This window comes from Rattus rattus, chromosome 9 (genome assembly GCF_011064425.1).
Source record: "Rattus rattus isolate New Zealand chromosome 9, Rrattus_CSIRO_v1, whole genome shotgun sequence".
Classification (NCBI taxonomy): Eukaryota; Metazoa; Chordata; class Mammalia; order Rodentia; family Muridae; genus Rattus; species Rattus rattus.
This window is the reverse complement of record NC_046162.1, coordinates 85,493,620-85,512,562: the sequence shown is the minus strand read 5'-3', so window position 1 is coordinate 85,512,562 and position 18,943 is coordinate 85,493,620. Positions and strand designations below refer to the sequence as shown.

At 42.1% G+C, this 18,943-nt stretch overlaps 1 protein-coding gene across 1 annotated transcript in view; it reads right to left on the bottom strand.

The window, feature by feature from the left end:
• Appbp2 (amyloid beta precursor protein binding protein 2) overlaps positions 1 to 18,943 on the bottom strand; it is a 39,963-nt gene that overhangs the window by 15,062 nt on the left and 5,958 nt on the right. The window contains exons 2-5 of the mRNA XM_032911766.1: positions 9,264 to 9,352; positions 7,918 to 8,069; positions 6,723 to 6,846; positions 2,272 to 2,440 (exon numbers count right to left, since the gene is read on the bottom strand). Of these exons, the coding sequence (XP_032767657.1) occupies positions 2,272 to 2,440; positions 6,723 to 6,846; positions 7,918 to 8,069; positions 9,264 to 9,352 (534 nt within the window). The remainder of the gene's footprint in view (positions 1 to 2,271; positions 2,441 to 6,722; positions 6,847 to 7,917; positions 8,070 to 9,263; positions 9,353 to 18,943) is intronic.

Genomic DNA, 18,943 nt, shown 5'->3' with positions numbered 1-18,943 from the left:
CCTCTATTTAATACCCCATTGTTTATTGATAAGGTGCTAAACACCAAGACTCTGCAATTTTTGGACTCAGAGGAACTCAAGACAGGTGGGTCAGCTACCGCGGCAAAGTGACTTAGACTTGAGACAGGTAACTGTTTTATTATTAAAAGGCAACACTAACTTCTCATAAGACCAATTCCTGCCCCTGTCCATGCTCTTTCAAGAGAACCAGGATGACGGAGAGGCCTGGCATAAAGGTCAAGTGGCAGGCAATGAGCTAGCATCTGTGTAATATGAGGCAAAATAAACAAAAATGACCTTTTCTTAGTGATTAGCAGGTTAAAAATAAAGGCAAAATAAATTATCCTTGATAGTGACAATTGCTATTATATCGAGAAACAAAAGGGGACAAGGGAGATAGTTCAGTAAAGTATATACTGCACAAGTTGAGGACCTGAGGGTCTGATCCCTAAAACCCAGGCATAAAGCTGAGGTGGTATGCACTTAAGCAAGAGACGTATAGAGTACTTTACCTGAGCCTGGTCATGGAGCACCAGGCACCTGTAAGAGAATTTGTCTTAAGTGCTGGAGGAGGGCGGGGGGACCCACCTCTTAATTCTAGCCTCAGGAGGTGGAGACAGGGGATCCCTGTCTGGCCAGCAATCAGACTGACTAGACTACCCATTTTGATAAATATTGGGTTTAACTGAGAGACCCCATCACAAGGTAGAACAGGGATTGAGATTTCCTGTCTAAACCCTGCACATCTACACATATACTTGCCCACATACATGCTCTTACACACGTGAATATATACATGTACACTCATGCACACTAAACATGCACACACATGATGGCATGGTGGTTAAGAGCACCTGCTGATTTTACATATGAACCAAATTCAGTTCCCAGCATTCAGATTAGATTGCTCATTGCCTGTTGTAACAGGGACCCAACAAGTTCTTCTAGCCTCCTCTAGAATCTTTGTACTCATGTGCACATAGCAACACATAGACACATGTGTAAATACGTAAGTAAGAAGAAATCTTTAACTTCACCAGACTTGGACCCCAAAACCTGCTTTACATCTTTTTTAATTATTTATTTAATGTATATGAGTACACAGTCGCTGTCTTCAGACACACCAGAAAGGGCATCGGATCCCATTCAGATGGTTGTAAGCCACCATGTGGTTGCTGGGAATTGAACTCAGAACCTCTGGAAAAGCAGTCAGTGCTCTTAACCACCGAGCCATCTCTCCAGCCCCTGCTTTACAATTTTAAGAGACTGTGCTATGTAGTTTTTATGTCAGCTTGACACGGGTGAGTACCTGAGAGGAAGGAACTTTAATAAAATGCCCCACCTGACTGGCTTGTGGGCAAGTCTACGGTGTGTTTTCTTGATTGATGATTGATATGGGTGAGACTATCCCTGGGCTGGAGGACCTGAGCACTACAAAAAAGAGGGCTGAGCAATCCATGGAGAGGAAGTCAACCAACTGCACCCCACCATGGCCTCTGCAGCAGCTCCTGCCTCCAGGATTTTTTCTGCCTTGAGTTCTTACCCTGATGTTGCTTCTCCCTCATGGCATTTTATCTCCACAAAAGAAATGCTAACCAGGACTGCGAACTTTGTTTCAAAGTAGTACAAGAACATTTTTAGAACTATGTTTTTTGTTTTTTGTTTTTTCCGGAGCTGAGGACCAAACCCAGGGCCTTGCCCTTCCTAGGCAAGCGTTCTACCACTGAGCTAAATCCCCAACCCCTAGAACTATGTTAACTACAAGGAAGTTTTCAAACATTTCGGTGGAGGGTGCTTGGCAAATTAAATACTTATATTGGAACTCATGTTTAAATGGCTAACCCAGAATGACACATAACCAAATGCATTGATTAAGATTCAATCTTCGGGGTTGGGGATTTAGCTCAGTTGTAGAGCGCTTGCCTAGGAAGGGCAAGGCCCTGTTCGGGTTCGGTCCCCAGCTCCAAAAAAAGAACCAAAAAAAAAAAAAAAATTCAATCTTAATCAGAATTTCTGTTAAAACAAGTTGAGTAGATAAACACCTGTACAAAAAATTTAAAAGCCCTATATTTCACTTGCAATACTTAAGGTCCACCTCACAAACTCCTGCTTGATTTTTACATATTTCATTAGCAAATTAAGTATTTTTCCACTTTGCAATAAAATCTATTATATGAACCTAATACACGAAAGCCGGGAACAGTGGCACAGGCCTTTAACCTGACTGAAGCACTCAAGAGGCAGAAACAGAAGGATCATGAGCCAACTTACCTCATCATAGTGGCTTTTTGCAAACAGGAGCGCACATAGTTCTCCATAGAGAGCAGCTCTATTTGCTTGCTGGCCATGTTTAGACAGCTTGTCCATGTACGTCTGAGCTAATTTAAATGTCTCTTCACCTAGGTGATATTTACAATTTCCATTTCGCACATGAAGCAACCTGCAAAAGACAAAGTCCTTTACTGTTGGTGCCACCAGGACAGTGACACTGAGAACCTCTTAAAATGATACAGCAGCACCTAAACAACGCAAGGCAGGAGACGTGAGAGCCAGGCTGCACTTCTGCATTTGAAAGGACCATTTTAACTAATGGCGCACTAATAATGCTGAAAGCTTTTTGTGATTAATCTTGTCCAATTTCTTGCATTCTCTAAATATTCAAATATTTTGTGTACTCAACATGTGCTGACCAAGCAAACACACACACACACAAAAAAAACCCTTTTGTTCCAAATTTAGATCTAACACAGAAGATAGTGAGGACAGATGAATCTGACCCAGCTCCACCTGCCATTACTTTTCTACTCTCTTGCCCGTATCATAATTTCAGCAGCTGCCACTGCTCCCAGTCACGCTCATTTCTGCTGACTGGCCCATTAAGGCAAATTCAATGACACAACTGTGAGATCTATTTGTCCTCTACCCCACGGCAGAAAATCCTGAGTACACTACACGAAATGAAGTGCACCCTACTGACAATCAAATTATGAACAAGTACCAACATGCTTTAGATCAGACTAAACTCTAGGCATAGTAGACATATGCAGACTACATGAAGCAGGAAGAGTGGTCGTTAGAACAATTCTAGTCCATTGCTGGTTGAACGCCACAATCACCTATAGGGCCAATACATGTTTTTGAAAATGCTTAGAACCCAGAGGCAATAAAAGCATGAAAGACATTTCAAAGAAAACCAAGCAGGGCATTTATACCAGCACTCTAGACACAGAGCTAGACCTAAATAATGAAACTGCCTAAAAGTAAACAAAACCACCTAAGAGGCAGGCATAAGTAGGTTACGGTGGAACCTTTGCCTACCATGTGTGAGGCCCTATGTTCACTCCCTAGCACTCTGCAGAAAGGGGGGGGGGGCGCTAATTAATCGCACTGCTCTAGAATGGTAGGTGGAATGACTTGTTTTTGAGCATGGAATTCAAGTATGAAGAAGCATACATGAGTAAAAACCAACAGACACTTGAATGGGACTGTTGGCACAAGTCTTTCACAATAACCTGCCTGGGTTACAGAATGAGTTGAAGGCCATCCTGGGTAATGGAGTGATCTCATGCATACATAGAACAAGTATCTTTTTATCAGCAGATAGAGACTTCTAGCCCTTGAGACACAGGATACAAATCTCGAGGCTCTGCTTGTTTTCTTATCATTTATTTATGTGTACATGTGCACACCCATGTGTGACGTCAGAGAGCTGTGAGATCCTAAAGCTGGAGTTACAGGCAGTTGTGAGCTATCTGATGGAGGTTCTAGGATCAAATTCATGCCCTATACAAGAATAAAATATAAACTGACCAGTGGTGGAGCACATCTTTGTCCCAGCCCTCAGGAGACAGAGGCAAGTGGATCTCTGAGTTCAAGACTGGCCTGGTCTACAGAGTAAGTTTCAGGATAGCCAGACCTACAAAGAAAAACCCTGTCTCAAAAAAACAAAACAAAAAATAAAAACCAAAACCCCGAATATGTGCTCTTAGCCACGTCGGTATCACCAGCCACTCTTGAATATGCACGTTGGAATGCAACTGCTGGGTCACATGGTAATTCCCTGCCTAGATTCTTAGAAGCTGCTAAACTGTGTCATGCGCAGCTGCATCAAAGTTCACAATTTCTCGTCACCCTCCATACCACTAACTCTCTGCTTGCTTTGGCATTGCTGGAGATCCGTCCTAGGATGTGAGACACACTGAGCAAAGCTCTTATCACTGAGCTAACATCTCAGCTCCTTAAAACAAAACCCTCAAGGCCATGGTACATGTGAGGTGGTATCTTCTCATGTGTTTGACTTACAGCTCCCTTAAGTTACAGACTTACAGTTCTGTTACTAACATTTCCTCACAGCACAACAGCAATCTACACAGGTTCATTGGGAAGGGTCTACACAATCCCTTGTCTATTTAAAAACTTGAGTCACTAGCTGTTGAATTGTACTTCTTGATACACTCTGGATACTGGACCCTTGTCCAATACCTGATTTGCAAATCCTGTTTTCCATTCTGCACGCTGTCTTTATTGAGTCAAAATCAGTGAGAATGATGGTGTACCCCGTACCAACACTCAGAAGGCTCAGGTAGAAGAACTGAGTTTCTGGCCAGCCTTGGATATATACTGAGACCCTATCTGAAAGGAAATAAGTAAGAACAAGCTGGGTGCACAGACAGGAAAGAAAACTGACAGGACCTTGCTGTGTCCCCTGAGTGCTGAGATTACAAAAGTAAAACACTGTCTTGATACTGTCCCAGTCACAGGTCTCTGAGTTCAATGAATGTAGTCCTTTTCCATTTCCAACTCAGATGCTCTTTTTTCTTCTTTCCTACTTTGATTAAAAATTCCAATACTGACTACCTCTAGTAAAAGACATCCTTTACCTACCTCTTGATCCAGTGAGAAAAACCATCCAGTGTATTATCAAGTTAACCCTTGTTTCTCTGTCCCTCCCCAGCGCCTCCGCACAGTACCACCCTATTTGGTTCTCTGAGACATGTTACAGGACTTGTAGGTCTGTCATAAATGCTCTTTGCCATAGCAAGGAGGCTCTCTTCTAGTCCTAGCTTTCTGAATGCTTCTACTAAAAAAGGACAGCTGATTTTGTCAAATACTTTTCAACATCCATGGTTGAAAAATTATACTTTTCATTCAGTCTATTATAACAGTATATTATATTGTTTGATTTTTTATGTTGAAGTACTCTTGCATTCTTGGTTTAAATCTCACTTTAATTAAGATCACAATATAAATTGTTTTAGCTATTCCTTTAGGTTTGACTTGTTAGTATTCTGTTAAGGATTTCTGATCTATATTTAAGGAGGTACTGGTCTCTAATTGTCTTTTCCTATGATGTTTTTCCCGGGCTTTTATTAAAGAGGTCATAGTGACTTCATAAAATGAGTTGGGAAGTTTGAGCTGGACCAGTGCTAACACTTCAAATGCTTGAAACAACTCACCGGCAAAACCTTCTGGTCCTGGATTTTCTTTGATATAAGAAAATTTGCAATTTCTACTTGTTTTTTTTTCTTTTTTCTTTTTTTTTCGGAGCTGGGGACCGAACCCAGGGCCTTGCGGTTGCTAGGCAAGTGCTCTACCACTGAGCTAAATCCCCAACCCCGAATTTCTACTTGTTAATAGAAACTTGTAATCTCTATTTATTATGGGTCTGTTGAGATGTTTGATTTCTTTCTACCATCATTTGGATAGTTTGTGCATTTCTAGAAACTTGATCCTTTAAATTTCCAATTGATAATGTAAAACTTTCCATAAGATTCCCTTATGGCTTTAACTTCTAGAAGGTACCAGCCATGTTTCAATTCTGACTTCTTCCCTCTGTTTCACTTAGTTGGATTTAAGCTAATAAAGAGATCACTAGGGGTTGGGGATTTAGCTCAGGGTAGAGCTTGCCTAACAAGTTTAAGGCCCTGGGTTGGGTTCGGGTCCCCAGCTCCAAAAAAAAAAGAAAAGAAAAAAAAAAAAAAAAAAAGAGATCACTAAGAGATGTAGCACACAGTCAGCTCTCTCTATGCTTGATGACAGAGCCTGCGCTCACTGAAGCACCTACAGCTTGTGCACAGGACTGAAGGTAGGAATGCTTTGACTACCTTAAAGCAGTGTTGGAATAGGGATGACATTCCCCTGGCTAGTGACTGACTCAGAAGCTACCAAAGGCTCGGGCTCTGCCTTGTAAGACTCGCAGGGTATCTACTAGTGTACACTAGGATCTGCTGGGTCTTGGTAGATTGAAAAATGTTTTCCTTTGTCCTAAAAATTCAGTGAGGTATATATATACTATTTTCTTCCTAACACTGAGATACCACTATTTCCTTTCAGCTTCTCATTTCTATTTACCTTTGGACTTCAGGAAATTGAAATATGAAATTCTGATTCTCTTTAAGTCCATGTTCAAGTTGTTTCCTGCCCAACATGCAAGGAAGTTTTTACTTTATTTAAAAAGAAAAACAAAATAGGCTAGGTGTGGTGTTGGACACTTTAATTCCAGCACTTGGGAGGCAGAGTTTGAGGCCAGCCTGGACTACATAGAAAAACTCTTATCTCTGCATGCGTGTGATGGGAGATTGGACTAATGAAACCATGACATATTTAATCAACTGTTAGTTACAAGGACAGAATTCTGAGCCCAAAGCACTAGTACTAAGTACACTAGCACTAAGTACCAGTGTAACTAAGTAGCACTTAATGACAGGATCTAATCAGCTTACCTCACACAACACTCTACTGCTCGAAACCAGTGGAGCATCTCATCATGTAGGGTACACAACTGAAGGCAGGACAGAAAAACCTTCTCAGCATCGCTGTACCAGCCTGCATCAGAAAGAAAGCCACCTGAAGAACAAAAGCAATGACAGTCAATAACTCATAAACTGCCTGAAGTTAACTGCTACAGCGACACACTTACAATAAAACAACTGAACTAAACTCCATAATACTACATCGTATATAGTTAACTTTTAAAAAGTCTAATCTCGGGGGTTGGGGATTTAGCTCAGTGGTAGAGTGCTTGCCTAGCAAGCGCAAGGCCCTGGGTTTGGTCCCCAGCTCCGAGAAAAAAAAAAAAGTCTAATCTCTGGTACAGAAGGAGGAAATAATAATTTGAACAAATAATTGCCTAAAACATAGTTTTAATGTATACAGTTGTGAAACTACTCGTTACAAAATTATCAAACAATATTTTTCTATATGTATAAATCTTTCCAGGATATTATAAAGCGATGTTTCTGCTGTCCTTACAGTAGTATCTCACCCAAAATTAAAAATAACTACTTTTGGAATTGAAAACCAAAACAGGTCCCTGAAAAAGATTTATGTTTCTTGCCACCGCATTCAGTGAACAGTAAGTAGCTAAAGAATTTGGTGATGGGGCTGGAGAGATGGTTCAGTGGTTAAGAGCACCCGACTGCTCTTCCAGAGATCCTGAGTTCAATTCCCAGCAACCACATGGTGGCTCACAACCATCTGTAAAGAGATCTGATGCCCTCTTCTGGTGTGTCTGAAGACAGCTACAGTGTACTTATATATAATAAATGAATAAATAAATCTTAAAAAAAAATAATAATAATTTGGTGATGGCCTGACACAGCAGAAAGACATGCTGGGACGGCAGACGTAACTCATGCTGAGCACAGCTCGCTCAAAGCTATGGGCTGGTCCGCTCACTCAACTTCCCCAAGTCTACTTCCTCATATGTAAATGCTGTCATTACTGTCCCTGGGCTAGAATGCCAGAAAGGTTTAGGACTTACAGAGTGAACTTGAGTAGGCCACATGGAGGTATGAGAGTTGTATACAACCTGCCTGTACAGACTGGGAATTCTTGGAAGAAACCTTCTAATTACTTAGAAGGTTTAACTACAAATCCACTCAGAGTAAAACGCCCCTCTCCTTTGCCATTACTCACCTAAGACAAAGCCAACCTGGATGGCCTTCTCCTTGACTGCAGCGTCTGACTCTGCTATGTAAGAGCACCGTCTACTGAAGGAGTAGGCCAAGACAGAAGCAACTTTAACACCATGGTCCATCAGGGCCTGAAAACAGTGGTGGAGCAAATGTCTGCAGAAAAGAGAAAGGTGGTTCTTGAGAGGCCACTGACTGTATCTCCCTTTAGAGCTAGCTCCATTAAATATACCTATTAAATACATAGAGAGATGTATCTGTTTCCATTAAATATACCTATTAAATACATATAGAGAGATGTATCTGTTTCCATTAAATATACCTATTAAATACATATAGAGAGATGTATCTGTTTCCTCAACAGAATAAGGTGAGTGAGGCTAAGTCTGTAAAAAAAAAACAAAAAAAAAAAAAAAAAAAAAAACAGGGAGATGGCTTATCACTCGCCTCACACGCCTGACAACCCGAGTCTGAACACAGCAACACAACAGCAGTAATTCCAGTGTACCCTGGAGGGACATGGGAGGCATAAACAACAGACTTGCTGGAGGCTCAGGGTCAGCTAGTCTGGCAAATGTAGCAGAGAACATTGAGAGAGATATTGTTCAACACCCAAAAACAAGCCCCTGCCTCAAAACCAAACCAAACCGCCTGGCCCTCAGTAAGTGTTCTGTGTATTTATAAAGTAAAAGCATGTTCTCTGATCTCTCCTATGATATAAAAAGCATGGCTGTCATTATCAAGACTTTTCACTGAGCTATAATTCCCACACCATGGAATTTGCTATCATAGCATTCAGTGTGGGCTTCTGTCTACTCCTAAGTTTTGTTTTGATAGTGAAAACATTCTGGAAATGTCTGTTACTAATGGTTAAACAAAGTAAGTAAACTTAATATTATTGAATTATATGCAATTTTTAATAATTTATTTTTATGTCCATTGGTGTTTTGCCTGCTTGTATGTCTGCATAAGGGTGTCAGAAGCCCTAGAACTGGAGCTACAGACAGGCGTGAGCTGGCAAGGGATACTGGGAACTGAACCCAGTGCTCTTAACCACTGAGCCACCTCTCTAGTCCTTGAATTATACATTTTAAAATAATATCAGTGGCAAATCTTATATTCTATATGTTTTAATAGGTTTTTGGTTTTGTTGTTGTAGTGGTGGTGCGAGACCCTGTCTCTTATCTGTAATTCAAGCACTCAAATAGAGGCAGGAGGATGAGAAGTTTAACCAAGTTCAAGGCCATTTTGAGCCATATGAGATGAAGAAGGAAGAAAGGAAAAAAGGAAGGAAAGGAAGGAAGGAAGGAAGCAAGCAAGCAAGCTTATACACAATAACACAAAATTTACCTTTTATCCAAAGCTCTCAAAACTTTAGCAAAAACTTCCAATTCACAGAATTCACTGCCCAGTTGACATAAGCGTCCCTGTTGGTAAAGCTGTAATAATAATAAAAGAAAAAAAAGAAAAATAATTATTTCAAACTTTTTAATTTAACTTTCAACTTTGTGATAGAAAAAAAAAACTGGATTGTAATAAAGGTTTTTTGTTTGTTTTTTTAAGATAGGGTTTCTGTCTATATAGTCTATATAGTCCTAGGTGTTCTGGACCTCAAGTCAAGACCAAGTGGGCCTTGAAATCAGGGATCCATCTGCCTATACTAGAATTAAGACATTTACAATGTGTCCCAGCTCCACAAAGAAAGATTTAAGAATAAATTCTGTGACATATAAAAACTTTAACAATTGTACATAATTGTTCAGGACTACTACTGTGAAAACAGTTCACAGAAGCAACTGGAAGTTGGTAAAGTAGCAGGAAGTAAGTCACTAACAGCAAAGACACCATCTAGAAATCAGAGCCTGTCGAGATGCTCCATGGGGCCTTCAGCCCATTTCAAACACTCAGTTTAGCTCTGCATATATCCCACAGATATTAACTTTACATGTACAGCTACTATAGATCCAGGATGACAGGATACATATAGTCTGAATTGTTAGAACTGGTTTTTACGAGAACAGTTTAGGGACTGCCAAGGTGGGTAAGGAGCTTTGTCACTAAGCCTGACCAGAGGAGCTCAGGCACAGGGACTCACAGGGTAGGAAGAGAGGACTGACTCCTTCAACTGTCTTCTGAGCTCCACATAAGCACATAAACGTACAGACAGTCAAACTAATCAGTAACATCTTTAAAGAGAAACAAATATGAAGAAGGGCTGGAGAGAAGCCTCATCGGTTAGACTGGCTGCTCTTCAGGAGACCCAGGTTTGAGTCCTAGCACCCACATGGTGGCTCTCAACTGTCTGTAACCCCAATGGCATAGGCTATAACACAATCTACTGGCTTCCTTGGCACCCGGCAAACACATGGTACACAGATATATAAGCAATCAAAACACTCATACAAAAACAAAACAAAACAAAAACATAAGAGAATTTTATCATCTTAGTACACTTTGTATTTATAGCTCCTTAATATTTAACTCAACTGATGAGAACATTAGTTTAAAAAAAAAAAAGAGGAAGGCAGTTTACTCTGTGCAGGAAAGCAAACTACAAATTAAGCATACTCATGGGCATAAGATCATCAGTCACACAAAAAGGTCAGATTAAGCCCTAGGTTCCATCTCCAACATGAAAGAAAAAAGTGAAAACAGGTGCACACATTTCTACAGACCCCACAAGTGCTGGTGAGGAGAGGGACCACATGATCAGGAAGGGGAGTAGAACTGTGATGTTGTGGAATCATGACGTTCAAATTACCACTAAAACCTGGTTCATAAGTTGGAAACTGCTACTCTTGGAAATGACTTTTTTTTTTTGTTGTTCTTTTTTTCGGAGCTGGGGACCGAACCCAGGGCCTTGCGCTTCCTAGGTAAGCGCTCTACCGCTGAGCTAAATCCCCAGCCCCTGGAAATGACTTTTGTACTACAAAAAAATAAGAGCTAGTACCAATCATCAGTTATACTTACTTGGCAATTAGGCATTACAGAATAATTAAGGAAAAATAAAGCTGAGAATTTATAACCAAATTCCAATTTTATGGGCAAAATAATGTAAAGCAGAACCAAAAATGTACAAACCAAGATACTGACATCCCCCAAACATCTTAGCTTCCAATGGCTCAGTGGGTAAAGCATCAGCCATACAAGCATGAGAAGTTTGAATCCCCAGGCTGTAATCACAGCAACCCTAAGGGGAAGACAGGAGGTGGAAACGGAAAATAGCACACAGCAGAAAAACAAGAAGGACAGTGAGGACCGACACCTGCCGGAGGTTATCCTCAGACTCCATACACACAACAAGTGTTCCATGGCACATGTGCACATGCACTCACACACAACTGAGGGTTGATACATGCACATCATACGTAAGTATGCTCCCCCTAAGCCCCTGCTCCAAATGACTGGCTTATCAACCTTAGACTTAGACTTTCTTTTATAAAATAGTAATGCAAGTGAACCCCAACTATACAGAGTTCAAGTTTTCCAACATCAAAGCTCATGCCTGCACAAAGGTATCCAATCTCCAGATGACACCTAACGCCACCTGGCTCTTCTGGAGTCAGCACCTGATTCAAGGCTCTCCTTCCTAGAAACCTAGGTCCACAGTTTCCTTGATGAACTGTAGTGTCTCGGCTCCTCAGTAAATGCTCGCTTCTCTGATCCCTCTTCAATTTCAATCCTGGTGACCTTATCATCCAGCAAAGCAACTCTTATCCTTCCGCCCTTGAGGTGCTGAGGGGATACGGACAAGGTAACACACACGACAGGGAGCCTCCTTACCCCACTGGCAGGTGCCTGATGATACATACCTACCACACTTTCTCTGAGGCCCCCCAACCACCCTCCCAAACTGGGAGTAATGTCACTTCTGTTTGAATGCTGTGTCTAACCATATATACAATATATATGCATACATAAAACTTAGAAATTTTCAATAAAAAGCTGGTATCTCCCTACACCACTCCCCCCATTTCCTTCAGAGGTTCAGCCACATGGGGACAACAGAATTGGTGGATAATGGTAAAAGTGAATATATTCGCAATACATCCGTGTGTACGTGAATCTGGCTAAGACTAAACAAATACATTAAACAGTTTACGTATCTGCAGTGATGCTGTATTTTAGAATCTCCACCTCCACCACCTTCTTTTACTTCCATTACTTTAACAGTCTGGTGGATCTGGTCCCTCCATAACTCTCCTTGTCAATCACACTAACAGCAAATGGGGGTGGGCACAGTGAGTTAGAGACCAGCTAGAGCTACTTAGTATGGCCCTGTCTCAAAAACAAACCCCAAAACTAACATCCAAACCCGTAAACTGGGCAGGCCTGGTAGCATAGGTCTGAAACCAGCACCTGAGAGGACAGAGGCTGGAGGCCAGTCTAGTCTACACAGCAAGTTCCAAACCAGTTGAAGCTATATGGGGAGACTCTAACTCAAACAACAACAAAACCACCCTAAACATGCCATTCCCATTTTAAATCTTCCTTGTAATTGCACTCCCTATGCATTTTAGAAAGAATCCAAAATCTTGAATGTAACCAACTGCTAAAGTCATCTGCCTTCACCTTTTTTCCTTCTTTTGGCCTAGGCTCCTACATCCCTACCTCCTTAGCTCTTTCAGGTCTGCCTTTTGGGTATAAACGCCACTGCCTTGCATTAAGAACAAGTACCAGAATTCTTTGGTTAATTTATAACTCACGTTGTCTCTACTAACACTCCTTGTGGAGCTCTTTCAGAGTTCTCAATTCAGATCCCATTCATTCTACTTTTCCCATGATGCAGTGTTCTTCTTGCAGAAGCAGGCTCAAGACAAACAAGCAATTAACTTAAGAGAGTATTTTTCAGGATAGAAACAGACACAAGTAGCAAAAATGACTCCTAACGATACTCTGCTATACTCAGACTGTACTGTCTTCTCCCCAATTGTCTTCAGAGAGGCAAATGATGGGAGTAGATGCATGGACCCACAGCCAAACACTAGGCAGAAACAGGAGAAGCCCTCAGAAGAGGGGGAGGAAGGCTTGGAGGAGCCAGAGGACAGACACAAGCCACTAAATTAACTAAGCAGGGATCATAGGGGCTCACAGAAAATCAAGTTTCAAACAGGGACCCTACATGGGTCTGAGCCAGGTCCTCTGTATATACCCTACGGCTGAATAGTTTGGCGTTCTTATGGGACTGCCAACAATGGGGGTGGAGGTGGTGTCTCTGACTCTTTGGCCTGTGCATGGGACCCTTTTCCTCCTCCTGGGTTGCCTCACCCAGCTGTGATAGGGTTTGTGTCCAGTCATTGTATCTTTTTAGACCTTGTGTGGCGGAGGTCCCTGCAGGCCTGATGTTTCTTTCCTTCCTTCCTTCCTTTCTTTTTCTTTTTCTTTTTTTTTGGGGGGGGGCAGAGGAATTGATCTGGGAGAGAAGGGAAGTGGGGATAGAGAAAGAAAAAACGTGTATTTATATTTCAAAGAATAAATGGGGGAAGGCATTGTTAACAATCATTACTCCATAACATTCTACAATCTATGAAGTGGCTTCAGTCACTATTGTATCTTCAATCTTTAGCATGATTCCTGGTACTAGATATGCATTTAAATTTCTGGAATGAATAACGTAAACTGGTAGTTACCACCACTGGATGAACTTGAAACTCAGAAGAGACAGACTCAAGACAGTCTGCGCTATAGCTTATAGTTAGCAACCAAGTTTTCAGTACTGCTATTATTTTTTTTAAACAGTTTAGAAGTTGGAAATGTGATCCTAAGGAAAACCACAATATCTACACATAGATATGTCATCCCAACCATGCTTTGGACACATTTATAAGATTTAACAGTAAATCTTACATGCTTAACTTTTCACAGTAACTTTCAAATTTTTCTAAGTACTCAGCTTTATTGTTTTCTTTTTTAAAAAAGTATTTATCTGGGTTACATGACTATGTATATATATGAACTACATCCATAGGGGAGTCACAGAGCTCAGAAGGTGGCATCATATCCCCCGGAACTGGAATTACAGGCCATTCTGAGCCACCAAGTGGATGCTGGGAACTGAACCTTGGTCCTCTACAAAAACAGTAATTTCTCTTAACCACTGAGCCATCTCTCTAGCCCCCTTAAAAATATGTATTAATTCTTTGAAACTATTATACAATGTATTTTGATCTTATTCAATCCTTTTCCCAGTTTCTTCCATATCCAGTTTCCTTCCTTGCCAACACAACTTTGTGCCCTCTTCAAAGAAAATTAAAACAAACAAAAAAAGACCAGAATCCAGTCTGCACTGTCTACATCCTCGTAATTGTAGTCCATCCACTGGTGCATGGGCTGCTCTCCAAGGGACATATCTTTAAAGAGAAGTGACTCTTCGCCCAGTGGCTATCGTGCTGGAAATGCAGTCTGGCTCGAGCAGGACTTGTACATGCTGTCACAGATGCTGCAAGTCCACATGTGCAGGTGCCCTGCTGTCTCACTGTGGTTGTCTCCTTCCTCTGACCCTTACGGCTTAAGTTCCTTACTCTGCAATGAGCCCTGAGTCTTGGGAAGAGGAGCATGCTAAGCATCCCACAGCCTTATTCTCTGCACCATAACCAGTTGTGGGTCCCTGTTAACTGCCATATGTGATCTAAGTAACTTTTTTAGAGCAAAGTGCTAGTAGCTAGTGGAACAGCAACCTCATTTTTCTACGACAGAATATAGAGAATAACAAAAATGGAAATGGAAAACTTAAGAACAAAATCTGAATATGGCTGATTTAATTTATAGACAAAAATAGGTGTTTACTTTTTTTTTCCTCCCGAGACAGGGTCTCTCTGTGTAGCCCTGGCTGTCTGAAACTCACTCTGTAGACTAGGCTGGCCTCAACTTTGAAGCTTTCAAATGCAGAAAATCTATAGTTGCCAAAAATTAAGAAGGTAAAACTTGAGCTGGTAATGGTTAAGCTCAGCACCTGGGAGACAGAAGCAGATGGATCTCTGAGTTTTACATAGTGAGTTCCAAGAGAGTCAGAGCTACAAAACAGAAACCTGGCCTGAAAGTTAAGTGTGGTAGTGCACATCTGTAATTCTGGTGAAAAGATTCTGAATCCTAGGCATACTATTATGCCTAGTATTAGCCTAATAGTATTGCAAACTATTAATGCTGTCTCAAAAAAACAGAAACAAAAAAATTGAAAAAGGAGCTAAAGAGATGGCTTAGTCATCAAAAACAGCTGTAGAGCAAGTATGTTGACCTGAGTTCAATGCCCAACATCTACACTAGGGAAGGCATCCTCTCCTATAATCCCAGCACCAGGGAGGCAGGGAGGTGGGGGATGGGGCTGGAGCTCCTGGCCAACTAGCCCCATTTCCCCTACTTTTTTTCCCTTTTTGAAACACGATTTCACTATGAAGCTCTAGCTAGCCGGTCTGAAACACACATACACACACTTACACAAGCACATATGCAAGAAAAGTACACATCCATACACTTGTGCTATGAGAGACACCCATTCTCAAAAACCAAGTTGGAGCAGATCATGGTCACATGTACCTTTAAACCCAGCATGCAGAGGCAGAGACAGGCATCATCTCTATGAGTTCAAGGCCAGCCTGGTCTAAATAGTAAGACCCTGTCTGAAACAAACAACAACAAAAGGACCAAAGTTCACAGAGCCTAAGGACTAACATCCAAGGTTGACCTCTGGCCTCCACTGCGTGAAAACACACACACACACACACACACACACACACACGCACACACACACACACACACTCACACACACAGAGTTCCCAGAGACAAATACAAAAGCACCCAGGTGGAGAGATAATGATATTTCATACAGAGACCATCAAAATTCCAGACTATATAAAATTCTGGTCACAGAACAAAATAACCCATTTCTAAAGGAAAAAAAAATGAAAAGAAAAAAGAGGAAAATGAAGTTACAGCTAAAAAGAGACTTAAGAGATATATCTAGTCTGAGGAGAGTGCTCAGTGGAGAAGAGTACCTGCTGCCCAAGAAAGAGGACCTAAATTCAGATCCCCATCAGCAACGTAAGACTGGGCATGGCCACATGTGAGTATAACACAGCACTGTGGGAGCATAGACAGCTGTACCACTGGAACTTGCTGCTTTATAGCCTAGCTCCAGGTCTGGTGACAAATTTTCAAGCTAATAAGGCAGAGTGATAAAGTCGGACCCCCAATGTCTTCTCTAATCTTGGTGTACATATGTGTGCAAGTGCACATACATTACACATCATTACACACATTCAACACAGGCACACAAAAAGATATATTCCAGGACCACTGAGAGGAGCTGGGGATATAGCTGAGGAGAGTGCTTGCAGCCCTGCATATGGTGGTGGTGCAGGTCTGTAATCCCACTGAGTGGGAGGCAGAAGGATCAGAACAGGGCCATTCTTAGCCACAAAGGAAGTTCAAGGCCACCATAGCTATATGAGATTTTTGTCTCCAAAAAGTTTCACCACTGGAGAGATGTGAGAGAGGTAAAAGGTTAGAAAATCGAACAAAAATATGCGGGGGTGGTTGGGGGGTGGCGCTAGCCACCAGCAGCATCCAGGACCCAACAGGGATGACTTTAGCCAAAATATGCAGAAAAGGGGGAGATAGATCCTGTAGGGTCCTCTTCCAGCAGACAGGCACGGCCCCCAATTGAGGGATGGGGCCATCCACCCATCTCAAAGTTTTTAACCCAGAAATGCTCCTGTCCAAAGGAAGAACAGGGACAAAAATGGAACAGAGACTGAAGGAAGGGCCAACCACGGACTGTCCCACCTGGGGATCCATCATGTCTGCAGACACCAAACCCCACACTGTTGCCGTGGTCAAGAGGTGCTTGCTGATAGGAACCTAGTGTGGCAGGTCCTGAGGAAGTCCCCAACTGACCAACGCAGATGTGGATGCTTGGAGCCAACCATCAGATGGAGCTCAGGGAACCTGGTGGGGGAGCTGGTGGAAGGACTGGAGGAGCAGAGGTGGATTGCAACTCCACTGAAGAACAACATAGACTGGCCTGACCACCCAGTTCTCCCAGAGTCTAGACCACCAACCAAGGAGTGTACCTGGGGGGATTCATGGCTCCAGATACAGATGTAGCAGAGGATGGCCTTGTCTGACAGCAACAGGAGGGAAGGCCCTTGGTCCTGGGGAGTCTTGATACCCCAGTGTAGGGGGATGCTGGAGCAGTGGGGTGAGAGAGTATGGGTGGGGGAGCACTCTCAGACAGGCAAAGAGTAGGGGGGAGAGCAGATGTTGGGGCTGGTGGAGGGGTAACCAGGAAGTGGGATTTCATTTGAGATATAAACGAATGGAATGATTAACTAAAAAAAAAAAAAAAAATTTTACACGATCTATTTAAAGAAAAAAAAGTTCCACCACTACGTAGTGGAACTCAAGGTCCTGAAACAAGCAATTTGAAATCAGATGTGCATTATGTCAGATTATTAGTTATTAAAATATCACAGGTGAAATATGATCTCGATTTGTATCCAAATAAAAGAAGGAGTAAATGGGTGAGAGATTAGGTTCTATAATAAAACTGGCTGGACATGACTACACCACCACACCACCACCACCACCACCACCACCACCACCACCACCACCACCACCACCACCACCACCACCACAGGCTACCAGGGTGGCCTTTAATTCCTTGACTCCCACCCCGTCCTAGGCTCCTGACTGCTAGGATTACATGCTGGATTATAAGAAATGGTTCCGGGTTGGGGTTTAGCTCAGTGGTAGAGGCGCTTGCCTAGGTTTAAGGCCCTGGGTTCGTCCCCAGCTCAAAAAAAAAAAAAAAAAAAAAAAAAGAAAAGAAATGGTTCCTCTGTGCTAACGAGATGTTTTAGTGGGCAAAGGCTTGCTGCCAAGGCTGAGGACCTGAGTTTGATTCCTCAGAACACATACAGTAGAGGGAGAGAACCAACCACTGTCAAGGTTTCTCTGATCTCCGCATGCGCATGCACACAATAAATAAACGTGTATATATGTATTTACATGCACATAAGAAATGGTCACTTTTAGAGCTGTGTGCAAGATAAATGCAGCTCCATCCATCACCCTATTCTATTTGTCTGTGTGTTTAACATGAAAAGTTTATTTTATGGTACTATGGATCTAGCTAAAGAGGACCTCCACACGCTAGCAAGCATTCTACTTCTAGCAGGGAAGGAGAGCTGAAGATGGCTTAGCAGTTAGAAGCACACACTGTTCTTGTTCTTACCCAGGACACGAGTTCATTTATAACCATACCTAACACCTAGCTTCAGGGGATGCCATGCTTCTGCACTCCAAGCGTGCCTACATGCACACATCATTTAAAAAGTAAAGTAAGAATGAAGTGTGGCAGGCAATGCAGCTCAGCAGGTGAAGATACTTGCCACCAAACCTGACCAGAGTTTGGTCTCTGGAGCTCAAGAGTGGAAAGAGAAATTACTCCAGTATGTTGTCCTTCTGGCTTGTGCACAAATGGCATGGCGTAAGAGCAAATGCACAAGTGCAAGAAAACACTCACCTCTCTAAAACAAATAAATGTAAATAAAAGTTCTTAAAAACAACAGGCATAGTACATGTACCTATAACCCTACCACTTAGGAGACGGCTAATCAGCCTATAACCCTACCACTTAGGAGGAGACGGCTAATCAGCAGTTCTCACCCTTCCTAATGCTACAACCCTTTAATACAGATCCTCATGCTGTGGTGACCCCAACCATAAAGTTATTTTTGTTGCTACTTCATGACTGTTATTTTGCTACTGTTATGAATCATAATGTAAAGATCTAACATGTAGGATATCTGCTATGAAACCGGAAAAGGATCTCAACCCACAGTTTAAGAACCACTGGGCTAGGGGTTGGGGATTTAGCTCAGTGGTAGAGCGCTTGCCTAGCAAGCGCAAGGCCCTGGGTTCGGTCCCCAGCTCCGAAAAAAAGAAAAGAAAAAAAAAAAAAAAAAGAACCACTGGGCTAGCAGCTCATGAGTTTTAGGGCAGCCTTGGCTACAGGAGACCATATATCAACA